We start from the raw sequence: 21,306 nt of genomic DNA, 5'->3' as shown, positions 1-21,306 counted from the left end.
ATCCCATTCTTTCCTGGTTAAAAGGGGTAGCAGAATGTGAATGAGAAAAAACAGTGCTCTTATTGGATTATTGTTGATTTGTCTTCCTCAGAGTGCATCTCACTCTGGTAAGAAAACTTCGGCTTCCTTTTAAGAAATAACATTTCCCTATTCTCAACACACGTGGTTAATATTGACCCGCACCCTGCACCCTGTCCAGAGCCATAGCTGAGTGCATAATCCAAGCATGGCCACTCAGTGTATACTAATCCCTTGGTCATTGTCATCACCTGGACTTGTCACTTGACACAAATTGGTCCTTTGAGATTCAATCCAGGACTTTTTTCTGGAAATTTTAGAAATGAGAGGCTTTCTTTCCACCAGGGCTGTTGTGATCAAGGGTAGTGATCAAGCATGGGGTTGCTGATTCCACCTTTGTTACCACTGAAATTCTGCCTGAGAATAAAGCCCCATAGAGAGGTAAAGAGAGTCAAAGGTGGAGTGAGAAACAGACAGACAGACAGACAAAGGCTGAATCACAGTCACATTTGAACTTCTGAACCCAGCTGTGCCCGAAGCAAAGCCTACACTTTGAAACTTCCATTTTCACCATTATATTATCTATTGTCAGTTTAAACAGGTTAAAGCTTGATATACCCTGAAAACAGCCCTGATTGATAGTGACTCATACTCCCATCTTCAAGGCTCACCACCATCCAAAATTGCTCTTCTAGAATGCATTTGAGTCCCTCTTTGGAAATTACCTTTATAGCCACTTTTCCAGACTCATTAAAACAAAAACAGAAACAAAGCAAAACACAGTTCTCCTCAATGTTCCCACAATCTTCAAACATCAAAAACTTCTAATGTGTGGAGCGTGAGCTAAATACTGAGTACTTTGCATATCATGTCTCATGGAAGGCTTACTCAGCTCTATGAATTAAATGTTGTCATCCTCGTTTTACTGATGAGGAACTATAGACAGATTAGACAATTCACCATGGTCACACACTAGTCATTACAGAGGAGAAAGCCAAACATGACTTAGTTTGTCTCTAAAAAGCTGAGCTGCTTCACTCTGTAATTTTGCTTTTCGGTTTCATATCAATTGGACCACTCTTGAATCAGAAGGGGGGCCCAACTGTGTACAAAATTTAAAAAAAAGTAGAGTACGGTCTTCCCAAATGAGTACTTTGCAGTACTCACCTTTCACTTACATGCATAAATTCTTCTGTGCTGTCTAAAAATATCAGGCATAACTCTTCACCTACAAAATGTTTGAGAAATGATTTAACATGAAAACAATCAGGGTGTTCGGTCAACAAGACTCTGATGTTGCAGAAGACACAGTAGGCTTGACATTCAAAACTGAGGGATTTGGGAGAATCAAAAATCCCTGTTCTACAGACACAATCAGAACTCACTTCATCTGAACAAGCCAAAAGCATAGGCAAGCGCTCACAACTAGCCCTACAGTTTCTAGATCAGCTGGGTTCTTTTGCAGGTTGAGAAGGAATTTTTTCAATTTCTAATGGCTTGTTAGGGCCAAGTGAATTTTGAAACTGCCTGGGCAAACAGCCATCAGAGCAAAAGAATAATGTCTCTGCCAGGTGTAAGGTTCAGCCTATCAAATTGGCAAGTAGGCAGGAAATTAATAAATGCTGGCGGCATAAACAGATAATCCTGTAAGTATGCCCTGAGTGCAAATCTCATTTGAATGTCTATTTGGAATCTGTTAACTACAGTTTAAAAGCAGTACTACAATTCCTTTCCACCTAAACTTGAACATGTTTCCATATTTTAAAAAGTAACTGTTTCCTAAATCTGCGGTATGATAAGAGTCTCCTCTCAGGAAAAAAAAAATAATAACAATTATAATAATTCCTTAATTCTTAGTTTTCTAAGATGTGTATATATATATATATATATATATATATATATATATATATATATATATATATATATACACGTGTATATATATATACAAAATGTGTGTATATGTGTGTATATATATATATGCCATCAAATTTCTAAATCTGTCTGAATGTCCAAGTTCTTTTACCAGGGTTGAGTGAACAGAAACTTAGAAACACACTGGTAAGTCACACTATTTGAATCGAAGGAATATGCTTCTATGTTTTCTAAAGAATTCAGTAATTTTCCAGAAACAGATGATCTTGTCCAAAAGGGTGGCTTCCCTAAATATATATACTTTTTTTTCTTTTTAATGTTATCTTCTCTTTAATCATTCATGTAATAGACCAGAACCAAGAAATCTTTCTTAAAAGTCAAAGAACGTTAATAAACCAAGGAATAAACCTAACAACAGCCCATGACTTACCATAGGTAAACACCCATAATGCAATTTTAATGTCAATGATTTTATATTCTATTTTCATGGACTAGTCTCTACATCATAGGAATTCTCAAGAAAGAGACTTTTATTCATCATGGTATGTGTGTAGGCATATACCATGTAGAACCATCATTGGTACTAAGTAACTACCTTCTAGAATGGTGAGTTGGCCCTTCCTCTTACAGAAAGAAAATGAATAAATGTGTTCTGCTTTACAGTGGAATGCTGTTAATGGTATTGAAGAAAACTGGGACAACAGATTTACTATACTTATTTGCCCTTGGTCTATCCTATTAAAAATGCTTGCAAATCCTTGTTTTAGAGTTGAAAATGTCCAAACGAGTACTAGACTTTTCTAAAGTTGTGGAGTAGCGTTGCATTTGTCATAAATACCATGTACCCATTCCTGCACCATCCCTTCCTATAACAAATAAGGGTTCTTTCCGATGCATGAAGCTTCTTTCCGAAGGGTCTGCAGGATAGATGTCCCTCCTTAATAATGGACCTGATGTTTATATCATCTTCCCTCACCTCCAGATATAGACCTTTCATAGACCAGAAGTGCTGAGGTTAATTGTGGATCCAAGTGCTCTTGTCTGTTTATAGCAATTTGGATGGGAAGGAAGGTGGGGAGGCAGGAGTTTCCCACACTTAGCCCAGTGAAGACATTTTATTGGATACTCTTCCTCAACCATAATCAAATTCTTTCCTATCTTTTCCAAAACAAAATGACAAGCTGGCCCTCAGTAATTTAGTACCCTGCTTTAAATTTTCATCCTTTCAATCTTATGTATTATGGGTTTAGTTCAAAAGACAGAAATGCCACAGGAATATCATACACAGTGGCAAGATTAATGGAGAGAAATTTTTAAATAAGAGGATGTTTCTAGAGCTGCCATTACACAAACTAGGTGCCATGAAAACAGCCAGAGCTTGGTGGTCTTACAGTCCTAATGATCTCCCTTCCCAAAATTCTCCTGATTTGGTTGAAGTGAAGATTCAATGGCTCAAGATGTATTTAGGTATCAGGGGACATATAATAGACCAGATGCTATAAAAAGTAATTCTGCTTCATTAAAATCAATCAACACATTTTTAATGTCTTGCTAAGCTTCAGGAAACAAAGAGGAATCCTAAGTTTGGAGAAGATTTTTTGGGGAAGAAAGATGAAACCAAGACAATGAGTCATCAACCAACACTAAGGTTGCATCAAGGAAAAGTACCTAAATCGTCTTGAAGAAGAATAGGAATCCTAGCCTTGAGCTATTGCTAGGTGAAGATGTTCAACCTATGACTCTTACATTCAAATCAGTGAAAAGGGGACAAGAAAAATAAAATCACCTAACAGAAAAGGGCATAAATATAAAACCTCTCCACCCAGGATATGGCTCTGGATTGAAAAAAACTGTAACAAAAATAATAATAAAATGACATATTATGAAATCAAGAGTAACAACATTTCTTCTGAGACTTCATCCAGAGGTTTGGTCTCATTCAGGCCTTGAGCTTAAATTTATACTCACTTCTGTCCAGAAAAAAACCCAAAATGAGAAACAAATAATTTGAAATTGGTAGTACCTCCTGGCACCAGGAGGAAGTAAACACAAATCTTGCCTGAAGGAAAGCTTTCCAATTTCTGATCATCATTGTTCCTGCAAATTAATTTCAACCAAAAATGAGCTCACACACGTACTTATGCACACACATAGCATAGGAGAACAAGCTATCATAGGAAAGAGTTAGAAAACAGAAAATAATAGATTTAGATCCCTATGGACTTCCAATGTTGGGAATATCAGAGACAAGATGTTTAATAACTAATAATGGAATACTTAAAGACATAAAAAGATTTTAAAAATAAGTGGGAACAACAGATTATCTTAATTAGAAGGCATGTTTGAAAAAGGATAAAGTATTACTTTAAAAAAAAACATAATCAATTAAAAAATGACTCATTGAATAGGTTTAATGGGATATTAGGTATAAATGAAAAGAGAATTCATGAATTTGAAGATAAAACCCAATGAATATCCCAGAATACGAGACAGTGTCATAAAGAATAAAATTTATTTATAAGACGATGGTAAGAGACATGAGGATAGAGTTAAAAAGTCTAAGGTTTATCTAGTGCAGGCCAAAAGTAATAAGTAGAGAGAATAAGAAATATTATTGAGATGCTGAGAATTTTTGAGAGCTAATGGATAGAAACATATGAATAATACATATGAACTAGATACATAGGAACTAATGAATAAATGCAGGAAACATAAACATATCAAATAAGACAATTAAAAAGAAATCCACAATCAGACACATGGTAATAAGACTGCCAAACACCAAATTAAAAGAAATGACCTTAAAAGTGGGTTTTGGGTGTTGGGAGTGGTGGTGGTCAGAGCACTTTCAAAGGTAGGACAGGCTGACAGCCAGCTTTTCAATAGCCAGATCAGAAGATGGGAGAGTCCAGTGTTGTGTTGGCAAGGGTTTAACTTGCATGTCTAGCAGCAGGGGGAGCCCTGACTTGCAGAATTTCTGAGCTCCGTGGAGTAAGCACTCCCAGGATGGCTGATTTCAAACTACCCTTGTGACATCACCGAAAGCAGAATTGGGCAGAGATGTATGTAACAGGTCCTTATGAGCCAGTGTGAGCTGGTTCCATCACACCCATGGATAAATCCTTCAATGTTGAGTTGTACATCTAGCAAAATTATCTTCCAGGAATAAAGATGAAAGGTGAAACTCCTGTTTTCAGATAAAGGACCCCTTATACAGAAAAAAATTCAGAAGAATTTACTTCGGAAACAAGGAAATCGAATCTGGTAGAAAGTAGAAGGTTCCAACAAATTAGTGACTGCATTAATAAATCAAAAAAGCAGTGTCTACATAAAATAATAATAATTATTAGTAGGAGGGGGGAATGGAATAAGAAATAAATGTAAAATTCAATCTAGAAGTCAGTCACTGTTGATTGGCTCATTCAACTGCCATTTTAGCAACTAAAACTGACATTTCCCAGACCTGACAGCAGATAGATTTCTGGATGCACATTACGTTCTGGAAATTAGGTACTGTTTATGAATCTGGAAGGCTATAGTGTGACAGGAGTCATTTATCTGCCTTTTCAGCTTTTTCTACTGGCCAGCAAAGTCATGGTAACCTGAAGTATTCTCTGCCACCCTTTTTATGAGACCTTCTCCACCTCTTGGGATTTGACACATGCCACTGCGGCCACAGTGGCATCTGGACTCTAGCCTCGCATTAGGGATGGCCTGGGAGTTAATAGCTCCCCACTCATGAGCTCAGAGCTGCCTGGGGAGTTACTCCAAAATACTCTAACAAGAATGCACACTGTAAGTGCGGCCACAATTTTAAAAGCAACTTATTTCCTGAGTTAAATCCATTCCTGCTTAAAATGCCTCGGGTTACGAATGTTTTCTGCACTGTATTGTGACTGAGAGAATAAGAAAGAACATGCTAGAATCACAGGAAAAGTTGACAAGTAGAAAATAAGGAGGCAGAAACAAATCCAATCATACAAGTAACCCCCAAATGTACAGGGGCTTACATTTGCCAATTTATAAAATAGAAGATGGCCAAACTGGATAAAAATGCAGTAGTTAGCTATAGCTCTTCACAAGATCATATATAAGGCTAAAAAAATAGAAGATTGAAAGGGAAATATGGAAAATGATATACCAGGCAAATACTAACTAAAGCAAAACCGAATTAGCTATATTAATAACAAACTAGATTAAGCACAGAGACATTAGAGTTAAAAAATATTACTCCAGTGTGAAAAAAAAGTTCAATTCACCAAGAAGATATAAAAATTTCAATCTTGCTTACACCTAATAAAAGTCATCATTAGATATAAAATGAAAATTCACAGATCTTCCTGTAGGAAAAAAGAACATCCATTATTATCGTAGGAGATTCCAATCCTACTTGAATTTTTGATAAATTAGAAAACAGATTAAGGACTTACAGAATTAAATAATTGGGTTGTTCAAATCCTTAAATTATTTAAGTGAAATTTACATAAATTTAACTAAAGGAATTCAGTAAACGCTTTAAGTTAACTAATTTGAAATTAGGTAACAATAATTATTTTGGTGAATCACTTTGTTCATTTACCTTACTCGGGATTCTACAAAGTAGATATACATGCCACTTTCTGGTCCTGCCACACGTACCTCTCAGCCTCCCATAGCAGGACTCTTGGTTCTACATCTTGGATATTATCCGCATCTTGGTGTTTCCCCCGATGAAAATTATTTATTACTTTATTTATTTTAACAGAGCCTGCCGGAAAGGCATGGACGAGAAAAACAAACCTGTGACTTTGCCCAAGGTGAGGGACCTGATAGCCCTGAACTCAACCTCTGAGGAGAAGTTATAACTGAGTCGGAGGTGTTGATCCATCTGCAGGAAAAGAGACAACAAAGAGGCATCAGCAGAGGTCCGCATGTCCAGGACATAAAACACTCCCATATGAAACAGCTTTGAAAACACACGCAGGGCAGAGCCCTCTCTGGGGCTTTCTCTCTGGAGAGATGAGAAACGTCTCGCTAATTCTCCCACAATGCGCATAAAATACCCGTTTCTTTACTCTTGGTGAAATAAAGGCGTTCACACAAGTCTTCTCCCTGGGAAATTCTGTACACCTTTTGACAGGTATTTATCTCCCCACTGAGAGTTTCTCACCAAATTCTTTGCTGCAAACAAGCAAACAAACCAAGCCTTTCAAGAACGGCTCGCTGTGCAGGATTAACATTAAAAGGAAAGCAGGCATTCATTCCCAATCTCTCCCCACTTCTCCCCATTTGGTCCTTAAAACCATTACCACCTCCTTTGCTCTAATCATTCTGACCTGGCCTCATTCATTGGTGCCCTGGGGGGATTTTCCTGAGTGACTATTTCAGTTTGACAAAAGGTTTGACCCTGGGGAGGGGAGGCTAGCTGAACAGTTTCCACCAACATGAACAGATGATAATCCCATCTTGCAGATGAGTGAAAGCCACGAGGGGGATTCTTTGGGACTTTATCTCTAGGGTCATTCTTTAGGGAACCCTCCTTTCCACACACGTTGTTAATTCCAGTTCCATCTCTTTGTTCTCCTCCCCATTTCAAGGCATCGTTTCCCATCCATCCCCAGGTTTTTTCTGTCTAGTCAAACCCTACCAGTTTCTTCCCGGCTCTACTCTGAATATTCATATGATGTTATCCCTGGGAAGGATCCTTGTAACATATCACAGTTCATCTGTAGGAAGAGGAGACTAAGACCCCGTCAGCTGCGTGCCTGTCCCCGGGCTCCCCTTGGGGGGCAGCTGACCAGGACACACACCCACTGCTCCCAGCTCCCACCACCAGGACCCTCCTTCTGTACCCACTGCTGTTCAGAGTGACCCTCTTCCAGGACTCTGGGTCCCACGGTGGTTTCTGCTGTGAAGGAAGTCAGTGTCTATGACTTGTGACATGTGATTATATGGTTTATTTCTTTTTCATTCATGAAATTATGCTTTAATAATACTTGTTATTTATTGAAGACTTGGTATGTATGAGACACCATACTAAAGTATCCTTCAAAATGCATTCTTCCCTATAATACTGTGAAATAGACATTATTACCCCCTGTATTTCAGATGGTGGAACTGATGTCACAGAGATCACAAACTTGGGCAAGGCCACACAGCATCACATAGCAGTGTCCCCTCAGCATGTGGCCCGCCAACCACACAATATGGCGTTTGCTTTACTTGTCCATATCTCTCTAGATGCTTGAGCAGCTTGTAGACAATCACTGTGTGTTCTTATTTCTAAATTTCTACAGAATTCATTCAACAAATGTTTGAGCATCTTCTATGTGCCAGATACTGTTCTAAGTGTTCCCAGAGTCCACCTCCTCCCGGAAGCTTTCCTTGATGCCTTGGTTAGATTAATTGATCCTGTTCTCTGTTCTCATGGTGCCTTTTTATTTTTTTCTACCTCTAACCTTGCATTTAAGATGCTGTATTTTAATGATCTGCTCTCTCTCTCTCTCTCTCTCCCCCTCATTTTTCCCCACTAAACTATTGGCTCTTCGAGGACATCTTATTGATACACATTTTCTGTAAGTCCTACTACAGAAACTGGGAAAGTAACTCCAAAGATAGATAGGTTTGTTGAGTGAATAAACAAACATCCTGTACTGATTCCCTTTCTATCTTTTGGGCTATGAAGACAGCATCCATCACAACACCAGTATGCCTCCGGCTGCCCTGGTGGCCTCCACACCTTTATACAACATAGGGTTTTTCATACCCATGGTCCTCACCTGCAATCTATTTAATGCCCAGATTCAGTCCTTGCCCTGAAGGAGTTTTCTCTCTGCCTTATCACAGAGCTCTCACCTACACTCTGGAACTGTCTCTTCCAGCAAGGGGCAGGGTGCCTCTTCTCATGTTTTGTCGCCCAGGTTGGAGAGGAGGCTAAAGTGAGTGGGAATTTCCTGCTGAGTGGAGAGCAGTAGAAGGATTCTTAGAACTGAAGGTTGAGCTGAGATTCCTCTAGCTCCTGCCTCTCACCTCCTCCCCAGGCTCCAAAGGATCAGTTTCCTATGCAAGTGATTCCCTCAACACTGTCACGCTTGGAAGAGCTAATTGTTCTAGTATGTGAGTCATTCTTGTCCTACTGTTCTGCTTTGTGGGAACTTACCTGGTCCTTTCTACTTTAACCAGATGACAAAGAAGGGGGAGAAGGAGGTGAATGACACTTAAAGGGTTATTTTTTTAATAAGTATTTATAAAGGTTTGGAGATGAAGGTAGGATGATTCAAAGAAGGCTTGAGATAGTTGGGGAATGGATTCCAGCCCTGACGTGGAGTGAGGGCACCTGAGTACACCTGAGGGCACCCTTAGTACTGACTCAGGTGCTGGGTTACCCATTTGAAAAGCTTAGCAAATGCACAGGGCAAAAGCAAAAAAAAGTGGGGAGTTGTACCACAAGCATTTATTTCTAGGACCTCAGTCTTTATGATAGGGACTAGGCAATCACTGAAGTCTTCAACGAGAAATACATTATTATGTTATACTCCCTTATGTTTATTTTATGCTTTAGGATTGCTTTTCTTTTTAACTGCTCTTGGTGAGGTGGTGAGGGAGTGAAGTACCACAGTCCTTTAAACTTTAGGGTGCCTAAAATTTGTAATCTGGCCTGGAGAAGCTTTGTTAATCTCAGAACCAAGGATGCCCAGTGGTCTTGTCAAGTCATTAAATGAGATGAGAAAAGGAGGGAAATTGAACAAATCTTTTTCTTTTTTTCTTTCTTTCTTTTCTTTTCTTTTTTTTTTTTTTTTTTGTGACCCCTAGATGCCAAGCTTCGCATTTGGTCCTTTAGTTATGCTCTTTCACAGAACCTTTACCAGAACCGACTGAGCTCAGCTGCATTTGCACCCCAGCCCATCCCCACAACACTCAAACTTTTTTTTACAGATAAATAGACTGAACCTCAGAAAGGTGTATAACCCGTCTAAGAACCCAGAGCATAAGTGATGGAGCTGGGATTTACACCCAAGCCTGTCCCACACTAGGGATCCCTCTCTTGATCTCAGGGTCTTCACCTCTCAGAGGAAGACATTAACTCCATGGATTGAAAATGCTGGGCCTCCTCCTTCTTTACAGCTCGTAATTGTGCTGGCATTTTGGTAACCTGGCTTAATCTGTTTAATGACATTAATGTATTTTAAGTAGGGACCCTGTAGATTACCTCCACCACCAGGGCACGGGTCGGGGCACCTGAGGATTAGAAACCACTGGCCAAATAACAATTATCAAATCATCACCAGGATTTCTCACTCTTGCCTGAAGCCCTGGTGCCTAAGGACTCCTTCCTAGGGTCACACGGGGCAGAGAGGAGAAGGACTAGCAACTCAAGACTGTACCTTGTGGGAGGGTCTGTTCTTAGCTACTGGAGGCCTCTGGCTGGCTGAGTATAGTGCTAACCGTCTGCCCTCTCTTTATAACTGGTTCTGAGTAATGCCTGAGACTGAGAAGGGGCAGTGGCTTACCCCGTTCTGTTTTTACTAAATAGCTTGTTCCTTTTTTTTTTTCTATTTTTTTTTGTTGTTGTTTTGGGTTTTGTTGTTGTTGCTTTTTAAATTTGGCTGTGCAAGCCATGCGGGATCCTAGTTCCCCAACCAGGGACTGAACCAGCGTCCTCGGCTGTGAAAGCATAGGGTCCTAACCACTGGACCGCCAGGGAAGGCTTGTTCTAAGTGGGGAGGAAGGAGAAGAGATAGAGCAAGGGGGGATGGGGGTGGGTGAGAGTGTCACAGAGACAAGTATGTCATGTGACTGTGTCAATAAATTGATTTAGAGATAAAAAACAAAGAAACTCTCCGTCTCCATTTCTTTCTGCTACTTCTGTGCTTTGGAAATGGTATGTCTTCCACCGATATGTGCTTATCATTGACTATTGATTGATTGGTGGGAACCCTTGAGATGGAGAAGAGAAGGGAGTACCCCATTGTTCTCTCACTGCCCTATTTGTGCCTTTTGTTTGTGGAAAGAAGACAGGAAATAGAAAGAAAAAGAGAAGGGGTCATATATGCAAATGCCCACCACCATGCAGCCCAGATGTCCCATCAAGGCCTCAGTCAAGACATGTTCAAAAAAGATGTCAACATTTCCACCTCCTTTGTCCTCTAATCTGGCCTCAACCCAAAGACTTTTAACTCTTATTTCAAGAGTCAATACTAGAGGTGAGTCCATTAAATTATAATCATTCAGGAATTGTGATTGTGTCCTATATTTGCCAATGACTCCTGAACTTCCATCCAATCAAAAAAACGAATAGTCAGTCTTGACTTATCCCATAATCCATATCCAGACAGTCACCTAAGGCTACTGACATTCCTTTCAGACCTTTCTCAAGTCTTCCTCTCATTGGCTACCCCACTGCACTAGTTGAGGCCCTTATCTTCTCTTCCTGCCTGGTCTCCATTCTATATCTCATGGCTCCCAAATGTGTATTTCCATGGAGCAATCACAGCGAGCCTCTGGAAATGAAAGCCTTCCCATGCTACTTCTCCTGCTTAAATCCAGTGGTTTCCCTTCCCCTCTCCACAGGGCTAATTTAATCTTCTCCACATAAGCCTTGTGGAATTAATTCACCTAAGTCAAAAATATTTATTAAGGACCTGCTATATGTGAGACACTGCTTGATAAATTGGGGGTCCCATGGTAATGAAAATAAACAAGAATCCCTGTCCTCATGAAGCTTACATTTTAGAGGAGAGAGATAGGACAAGAAATTAGATAAATAGATAAGTTGTATCGGATGCTAGATAGTGCTTAAGTGGTTTAGGATTGAAGTCAAGGAGCTGGATTTCTGTATTAAATAAGGCACCCAAAGATGACATCCTTGAGTCAAATTTTGAGTGAAGTCCTGAAGGAAGTACAAGTACAGGTAAGCAATGTAGATACATGAACAATCGTGTTCTAGGCAAAGCAAACTCAGGCGTAGTCAAGAGCTCTGGAAATAGCAAGCAGGCCAGAGTGGCCTGAGTGGAGTTACAGAGGGGACAGGAATAGGTGAGATCAGAGAAGTCACAGCAGGAAGAGAGCAAGGTGTGTGGGGTCATGGAGATGCTCTTAAGCCACTGCAAGATCTTTGGCTTTACTCTGCGTAAGAAAGGAAACCATGGAAGGGGTCTGGACAGAAGAGTGTCACGATCTGACTAATGTTTTAATAGGATCACTCAGGTTGCTGTGTTCAGAAGAGGCTATAGGGGAACAAAAAGAGGAGCAGGCGTATGTCAATTAAAGGCAACTCATGTGATCCAGCAATCCCATTCCCAGGCAAATATCCAGAGAAAACTCTAATTCGAAAACATACATGAACCCCAATGTTCATAACAGTACTATCTGCAATAGCCAGGACAGGGAAGCAACCGACGGGTCCATCGACAGATGAACAGATAAAGAAGATATGATATATACATACAATGTAATATTACCCAGCCATAAAAAAGAATGAAATAATGTCATTTGCAGTAACATGGATGGACCTAGAGATGATCATACTAAGTGAAGTAAACCAGACAGAGAAAGACAGATGTCATATGATATCACTCATATGTGGAATCTAAAAAATGATACAGATGAACTTATTTATGAAACAGAAACAGACTCACAGACATAGAAAACAAACTTACGGTTACCAAAGGGGAAAGGGAGTGGGGGAGGGATAAATTGGGAGGTTGAGATTAACATAAACACACTACTATATATAAAATAGATAAACAACAAGGTCCTGCTGTATAGCACAGGGAACTATACTCAATATCCTGTAATAAACCATAATGGAAAAGAATATATACAAAAGAAAAGGTCACTGTGTCAAATGCCAGTGAAAGACAAATGAGGAAGAGACCATTGGATTCGGCAAGATCTGGCCACTGCTCTCTTGAGAAGTGTGATTTTGTAGCCGCTCAGCGACAAACTTTCATTGGGTAGGTTTAAGAAAAAGGAAGAGGAAATTTGGAGAACAAGCCTATAATCAACATTTCCAAGGAATTGGGCAATAAACTGTAAGAGAAAATGGGGCAGTACATGGAGTCAGATAAGAGAGTGAGTTTTCCTTCCTTCCCGACACCGTACTTTTTTGTTCATGTTTTTGGTTTTCTTTAATGCCTGTAATACTTGCATGCTTTATGCTTTGGGAGGCCATTAAGTAGAGCTGGAAAAATGCTGTAAAGAAAGGTGAGGAGGGTAATGCTGCAGTGATGCTCTCCACCAGGTATGAGATCTGGCCCACAAGTGATTGGTCAGGCCTTTGCTAGAGCCATTAGCTGTTCGTTTTCAGCAACAGGAGGGAAAGAGGTGCACAGACACAGATGGAAGTAGGTGGAGAAATGTGCTGAGAGCGTGTGGATGTTCTCTTCTGAATGCTACATTCTTTCACAGAAAGAAGGAAATGAAGTCATCTACCAAGAGTGGAGATTGAATTGCAACTGTCGGTGGTCAAAGGAGAGAGAGGGAAAGTTTAAAATTGCCATCTAGGAGATCAGGAGGATGGATGAATTAACAAAGACTAAGGGGTGATTTCTGGGCAGATTTAAGAGCTCGCCTGAGGTCATGATTCTAAAGGGGGATGGTCTGGACTCTGCCCATTTTCTAGTGTGATCCACTATTGCCTGATGCTCCTCTTTGTACCAAGACCCCGGGAATTCTGTGGAGTGCCTGACACACACTCTGCTCTTTCAGACAGCTTTGCAGGGGCTCACTGGGACCCTCTGCCTCTTTCTTCCCCACCCAGCCCATTCAAAATCAACGTCAAGACTCAATTTACTCCTAACTTCTTCCAGAATGTAAGTACCGTTGATCTTTGGACAACATGTGTTTGAACTGTGCAGGTCCATTTATACGAGGAGTTTTTTCAATAGTAAATATTATACAACAGTACTACAGGATCCTCCATTGGTTGAATCCACAGATGGGGAACTGTGGATACAGAGGAACTGAAGACAGTGAGGGCCACCTATAAGTTATATTCAAGTTTTTGACTGGGCGGGGGTTGGTGCTTCTAACCTCCCATCCTTGTTATTCAGGGTTACCCGTACTGATGCTCAGGTGAGGTGGGTGCCCTCATCCATGCTCCTGTATCACCTGTGCACTCTCCTCCCACAGCCTTTACCCATCCCTTGTGATTTCCTCATTATGCTACAGTTCAGGGGTTATCAAAACTGAACAGACATCAGCATCACCTGCTCCCCCTCCCCACAGAAAAGTTTCTGATTAAGTAGATCTGATGTGGAGCCCAAGAGTATTTCTTACAAGGTACCAAATGATACTGATGGATGAGTATTTCTTACAAGGTCCCAAGTGATACTGATGCTGATGAGGGGAATGCACCCTGAGGACCACTATTCTAATTCTCCAAAGGCTAGGGCTGAGTGTGGTTTTTACCTGTCCCCAGAACTTAGCTGCACAGTTGGCTCGGGGTCGAAGCTCAGAAAAGTTGTATTGAGCACCAAAGGCACATTTGGCTGAATGAGAAGAAGGGAAGTAAGGTACCTGAATGGTAAGCACTCTGCCCTCTCGGTTAATCTTCAGGTGGTGCAGTCTTCTGTTGGCAAAGTTCTCTGTATCGATGGTGAATACATGGGTTTCTTCCTTGCTTAGCTGGTAGTGAACTTGTAAGCTTCCTTGAAAGACAAACATTAGACATTAGAATTAAAGATAGGAGCCATAAATGCAAAAATACGATCAGATTGTCTTTTAATTGATTGTGACTGCTTTCTAGGGACCTATGTCTCAATCTTTTCATCATTCACATTTTTAAAAGGTATTACATATCTTGTGACTACAGCATCTAGGTCCATATTAAAAATCCTGAGTATAGCTGAAATACTTTTGTGTGTGCGTGTGTGTGTGTGTATGTGTGTGTGTTATCAGAAACCAAAATACCAGTTTGGAAAATAAAACAACCACAAGTCTATTTTGTAACTGGATTGTGAAAACTTTAATAAGATAAAGTCATTTCCCACACTCTCTTCAATTCCTACCATTTCCTAGAACTCCCTTTCTTCCTAATTGCCTTCCTGGAATTTCAGAATATGTAATGTGAAATAAGATTGTAAAGTAATCTAGGCAGAATGGGAGAGAATAATTTGGGGTAATGAGGCCATGACCCAACATAGTCAGCCAATAGCAGAAGCTCCCTACCGCTAATCCTGGTTTCCTTGATTCCTCCTCTGCTTTTGGCTCTGATCATCATGAATTTCCATTGGGGGTGTATTTTCTCACTTAAAAACTAATCATAGCTCCCCAGTAGTAGCATATTTGGTGCTGAGAGGAGCTCAGACATGGGGCAAGAGGCCTGCCAGGGGAAGGGAAAGGGCCCGTCTTGTGAACTAGTGGGATGGTGGCTGGCATGCTCTTTCCGGCTCCTTCTGGTTCTAAGAACTTGGGTTTTTAATATATAATTCAACCCAATAAAATAAATCAGCATGTGATAATTATGTGTCAGGCGTGGTGATAAGGACCACATTCCTTGAAGTTACTTGGGACTCTCTTACCTTCCCACTGTGTGGGTCATTCATACACACATTCTGTATGTACCTATCCATTTTAGAAATCACTTCCATTTTATACATCTTTACCAATACCTGCCTAGCAACCATCCATCTTAGATGTCAGTAATCTCAACCAGGACCCTGTCAAGGTATTTATTCTATATCTTCCCCAACATTCCAGTTTAGGTCTAAAACACCTCAACCATTTCTTCTAGAGCTCTACAGATATTGATCTTACCTTCTTAGGAGGTTTGATGCAATCAGTGACTCCCTAAGTAGCCTAAGATATTCTATATCTTCCCCAACATTCCAGTTTAGGTCTAAAACACCTCAACCATTTCTTCTAGAGCTCTACAGATATTGATCTCACTTTCTTAGGAGGTTTGATGCAATCAGTGACTCCCTAAGTACCCTAGGAAGAGCTCCTGAAACCTCTTGCTAACTCATTGTCACACAGCTCCTAGGAGGACAGGGTCAACCCATGGCTTTTCAACATAAGTTTGACACCAGTAAGGGCTGACTCCAGTCTTAAAGGAGGCACTGGGGTGAGATGGTGACAGTCAGGCCCAGAGGCTCATTGATCACCTTCCCCTCAGCTTTGTATTCAATTGCTTGGTCAGTGAGCAAAGAGGCACGTCTCTCCTTCTAGTGTATATTCTGGTGTCATGAGGTTACTGTCAGCTTCTTGGATGGCATTACCCGGGACCCCAAAAAGTTCATTACCCTAAAGCCTTCTTCTAACTCCTTTATATGATTCATCTGTCTGCTTCCATTTCCTCCCTAGAGTCTCCCACCTGTACCTTTGCATCCAACAGTGTTTAACATAATGGTAAACTTTGCAAGTTTATAGTCTAATAGACAGGGAACTGACAGAGAGAAGATGCTCTGAATCTAATAAACAACAACAGCAACAAAAGGATGGTCTTAGACAGGTGTTCACTACAATTTATTCAGGGAACTATAATGTATACCCTCCTGTGTGTTCTCCATTTCTTTTTGTTTGTTTGTTTTGTTAGTATATGTTGACATTGCTACATTATAAAGGGCATACATTTGCGGGTGTGTGAATAAGGGCTGAAATAAGAGGTTCATGGTGTGGAAATTAGAAATTGATTTGAGAGAGCCCCAGTTAAGACTTTTCCAAATATGCTTCTGGAATAAACATACGTATAATGGAATGACCTTTGGTCACCGGCAAGTATGCTGTAAAAGTTTTAATGGCTCTTATTAATATTGGAGCATGCTAGCTGTATCTAGCCTCACTTTTTTAGGTCTCCAAGCAAAATCCATGTCATCATTTTTAGAACTATGCAACAGGTATTATCAATGTCATTTTAAAAAATGTCGAAGAGAAATCTGATTCCAAAAAAAAATTGTATTTAAACACAATGATAAGGAATCTACTTTAAATCAAAAAGGATGTAGTCATAGTCTGTTAAACTTCCTTGCTACTTTCTGGACAAAGTTACCACCCCTCGGCTTCTATTATGCTTGAGTTCCTGCTTATGACTCCTCTTTCATCTAGAACAGTTCTTTGTTCCTTCTTCCATTTGATTGATGAAGGAACAGAGGTGCAGGGAGGAATAACTTTTCATCATTCATAGTAAGTGATGGACTCAGAAACGAAATCTAGTTAGCTCTAAAGAGCATGGTTTTCCCATGGAACACAGGGTCCCATGTGTTCATCTCAGCCAAGAACGATCTTCCACTTCGACTTTTCCCTTTAAGCTTATTCCTACCCAAACTCCAAAAGTAAGCACCAGGTTACCTCTTCCAGGAAGCCTTGCCTGGCTTCTCCAAGGTGCCCTCTTCTGCTCCTATAGATCCTGTGCTCACTTCTAGCCTAACATGTATTGGGTCGTGCTGTCTACTTACTTGCTTATTTCCCCTTCCTTCTTTCCTTCCCTCCCTCCCTTCCTCCTTCCTTCCTTTCCTCCCTCCCTCCCTCCCTCCTTCCTTCCTTCCTTTCTTCCTTCCTTCCCTCCTTCCTTCCTTCCTTCCTTCTTTCCTGTCATTCCTTTCAAAACAACATAAATTTATTGTGTCAAATTCTGGAGGCTAGAAGTCTGAACTGTTGTCTCAAAGGCTCTAGGCTAGGATTCTTCCTTGCTTCCTCTGAGCTTCTGGTGTATGCCTGCGTTCCTAGGCTTGTAAATGCATCACTCCAAGCTCTTCCTTTTTCTTCGCATGGCTTCTCCCTGTGTTTCTCTGATAGATCTATATTCAAAGCTGCTCTAATACTCTACAAATGATAACTATATTTCTTTTAGCAAACCATTTTACTATTTATATTCTTCTTGACAATCACCTACTCATGAGAAGGTGAAAATTATGGACTAGAAACTCAGAATCGGAAATTCCAACTATATATCTAGCGTCTCGAGTTGGGCCTTAGGAGAAAGATTCTCACACCTCAGGTTTTTCAAGAACATCACTTTGTTGTGTTTTACGTGTTCCCACTTCGCCACTTTTCCTACACTAGTCTGTCTTCCATACTGTCATTAGTGTGAGTATTCTAACATAGACTTACTTGGCCATGTGATTCTACTGCTTAAAAAATTCCAAGGCTCCTTAATTTTACACGAAACATTCCAACTGCTTAGCCTGACATGCAAAGTCCTTTTCTTACCCTCCAACTTTATCACATACATATTTTTCATAACTGAATCACACCTGAACTATCCCAAATAACCGCCTCCCCCCCAACTAATGCTCCTCCTTGCCTTTGTGCATTTTTTCTTCCTCTGGGACCACCCCTGCCTCCTTATCTCTATGACAACAACTTCTGCTTCATTAAGACCCACCTGATGTGACCTAGGTCTCCACTTGCTCCCAAAACTGATAGTATCTTTCCTTCCTATATTGTCACTGTGCTCACTTTTAGTAACAACCTCAGTGTATCATGCTTTGCTCGTCTTTCTCCTTGAATGTAAGCTTCTCTAGGAGGAATGGTTGCTTATTCCTCTTTGTGTCTATAGAGAATAACACAGGGTCTGCTATCTCAAGTCGTCAAAAGTCATTTGTTGAATAAAATGGCCACTCTGGAGAATGTGATTACCACTTCATCAACATTATAAACTAGCAATTATTCAATGTCTACTGTGTGTCAGATACTAAATTAACAAATAGTTATAATGTTATAATTCTATCTTTAAGGAGTTCATAATCTGAAGCAGGCAAAAGCAAGGTCATACTTGTCTGCTTATATGCCTACCATGTATTAGAATTGTTATTTATTTATTTATTTTAACATCTTCATTGGAGTATAATTGCTTTACTATGGTGTGTTAGTTTCTGCTGTATGACAAAGTTAATCAGCTATACATATACATTAGGTTTTTAATCTGGTACTAAAGATATTTTTTATCAGATTCTCAGATTAGAAAGTAGAATTTCAGTGGAGTAAAATGCTCTACAAGTAAAACATAATAATAAAAATAATAGTAACGATATTCATAATGAAATGGGATTGAAACCCAGGAGTATAGAACTTTAAAGCATATGTTCCTCCCACTAGATCATGTTGCCTCCGAAGACATGTCAGGTCACATAGATGGATGAGTTGATGAATAGAGAAATGGATGGTTGGGCAAAGGGAAAGGTGAGTGATTTGATAGAAAGGTGAGCATTTGTAAAATGCTCTACAAGTAAAACATAATAATAAAAATAATAGTAATGATATTCATAATGAAATGGGATTCAAACCCAGGAGTATAGAACTTTAAAGCGTATGTTCCTCCCACTAGATCATGTTGCCTCCGAAGACATGCCTGGTCAAATAGATGGATGAGTTGATGAATAGAGAAGTGGATGGTTGGGCAAAGGGAAAGATGAGTGATTTGATAGACAATATAGATACATGTTTTGTGAATTCAAAAGAGTGAAGACAATGAGCAGTTACAGGGTTGAGGTAATTAGAAACAGTGTTTCAGAGAAAGAAGTTTATTGAAGAAGGTCGAACTGAATTAGGCAAAAAGAAGAAAAAAAGTACTATGCTTATGTAGCTGTAGAGATATAAGCAGAGCAACGTGGCTGAATTTTACCATGCTTGAAGTGTAGACCCATAGGCCAGTAGGGCTGATGAGAATCTTGGCACATATTCACCCAACCAACCTCCTCATTTTGAAAGATGGAAAAACTAAAACCCTAGAACTTGGAAGAGAGTGGTAATAAAGAGAGAAGCCACATGGAGAAGGCTTGTACTAGAAGGACAAAGAATTTGGACTTATTCTTGTAAAGAGGGACCCCATAAAGGGCTCTAAACACATTGTGACTGGGCTGATTTATACAAAGTGATATTTAAAGAAAATTAGCCTGGGTACCCAGTGTCCATGTCAGATCTAAAAGGGAAGACAAATATACCAGCTCCCACAAACATCAATGGAAAAACCCATGAGGTGCTGGAGTACCACTATGGAACAGGAGTCCATTCTTATATTTCTGTTAATAGAGCATGTCAGTTTCTTGCTTTATCATTTGACTTTGAAAGAAGGAGCTCTTTTACATGTTGATTCCCATCCAATCCTCATCCGTTAACATCAATTACAGACTTATGCAGCTTCCTATGCAGCCTTTAGTGTCTGCTAACCAGATCATCCTTACCAACTAGCTCCTCTTCTATCTTCACTGTCTGATTCATCCTCTGGTTGCTTAGGCCAAAACTCTAGGAGTCATTCTTACTTTGTTCATTTCCTCTACCAGATATACATGCTACACATCCAAGTCATCAGCAGCTCTCTGGTCTCTACAAAGTAAGTCCTGCATCTCTACACCTCTTTCCAGCTCAGCCACCACACCGTCATCCATCCATCACCATCTCTCACCTGGACCATTGTAACACATCTGAACTGACTTCCCAGATGCTAGTCTTAACTCTCTTTTCCCTCACACCCCTCCATTCTATACACAGAAGTCAAAATAAGCTTTTTAAAGGGTAAATCTGATGTCATTAATGAAAATGTTTTAATGACATCCCAATGCGCTTAGAATAAAATCCAAATTCTTTCTCTAAGGTCCTATATGACCTTATTTCATTCTACACTTGCCCTCATTCACTAAACTCCAGCCACTGTTGACCTACTTTGTGTTCCCCTAATGTGCCGAGTCCACTCCTGCCTTAGAGTCTTTACACCTGCTTTTCTCTCCACGTGGAATGTTCCTCTTACAGATATTTGCCAGAAATCCCCTCCTCATTCATGGGCCAAATGTGACCCATGCAGTGATGCCTCATGTATCCAGGTACCCCTACCTCAATACCTCCTCCTAACAATGTTTTCCAAACTGTTAGTCATGATTGATTAGTACATCATGGAATCAATATCAGAATTCAGTATCTGTTATTACTAACTGCAGCCTCTCTGTAATTCCAATTATAAGCATTTCACTCTCTGACTGCAATCTTCTCCTTTTCGGGTTCCCTTCATCTAATCCCTGGATTCCCACAATCCTTTTTCTTTTTTTTTTTTTAATTGAACTAGAGTTGGTTTACAATGTTGTGTTAGTTTCAAGTGTACAGCAAAGTGATATATATATATATATTCTTTTTCAGATTCTTTTCCCTTATAGATTATTACAAGATATTAAGTATAATTCCCTGTGCTATAAGTAGGTCCTTGTTGTTTATCTATTTTATATAAAGTAGTGTGTATATGTTAATCCCAAACTCCTAATTTATCCCTCCTCCCCTTTGGTAACCATAAAGTTGTTTTCTCTGTCTGTGAATCTATATTTGTTTCATAGATTTCATTTATATAAATTTTTTAGATTCCACATATAAGTGACATCATATGATATTTGTCTTTCTCCATCTGACTTACTTCACTTTGTATGATAATCTCTAGGTCCATCCACGTTGCTGCAAATGGCATTATTTCATTGTTTTTATGGCTAATAGTCCACTGTATATATGTACCATATA

At 39.9% G+C, this 21,306-nt stretch overlaps 1 protein-coding gene across 2 annotated transcripts in view; it reads right to left on the bottom strand.

Moving 5' to 3' along the window:
* CNTNAP5 (contactin associated protein family member 5) overlaps positions 1-21,306 on the bottom strand; it is an 879,857-nt gene that overhangs the window by 35,623 nt on the left and 822,928 nt on the right. For both annotated transcript variants that reach the window (XM_068544014.1, XM_068544015.1), the window contains exons 20-21: positions 14,389-14,519; positions 6,670-6,757 (exon numbers count right to left, since the gene is read on the bottom strand). In XM_068544014.1, coding sequence (XP_068400115.1) covers positions 6,670-6,757; positions 14,389-14,519 — 219 coding nt within the window. The remainder of the gene's footprint in view (positions 1-6,669; positions 6,758-14,388; positions 14,520-21,306) is intronic.

This window comes from Eschrichtius robustus, chromosome 5, assembly GCF_028021215.1.
Source record: "Eschrichtius robustus isolate mEscRob2 chromosome 5, mEscRob2.pri, whole genome shotgun sequence".
Lineage (NCBI taxonomy): Eukaryota > Metazoa > Chordata > Mammalia > Artiodactyla > Eschrichtiidae > Eschrichtius > Eschrichtius robustus.
This window is presented reverse-complemented; position numbering and strand designations above follow the sequence as displayed.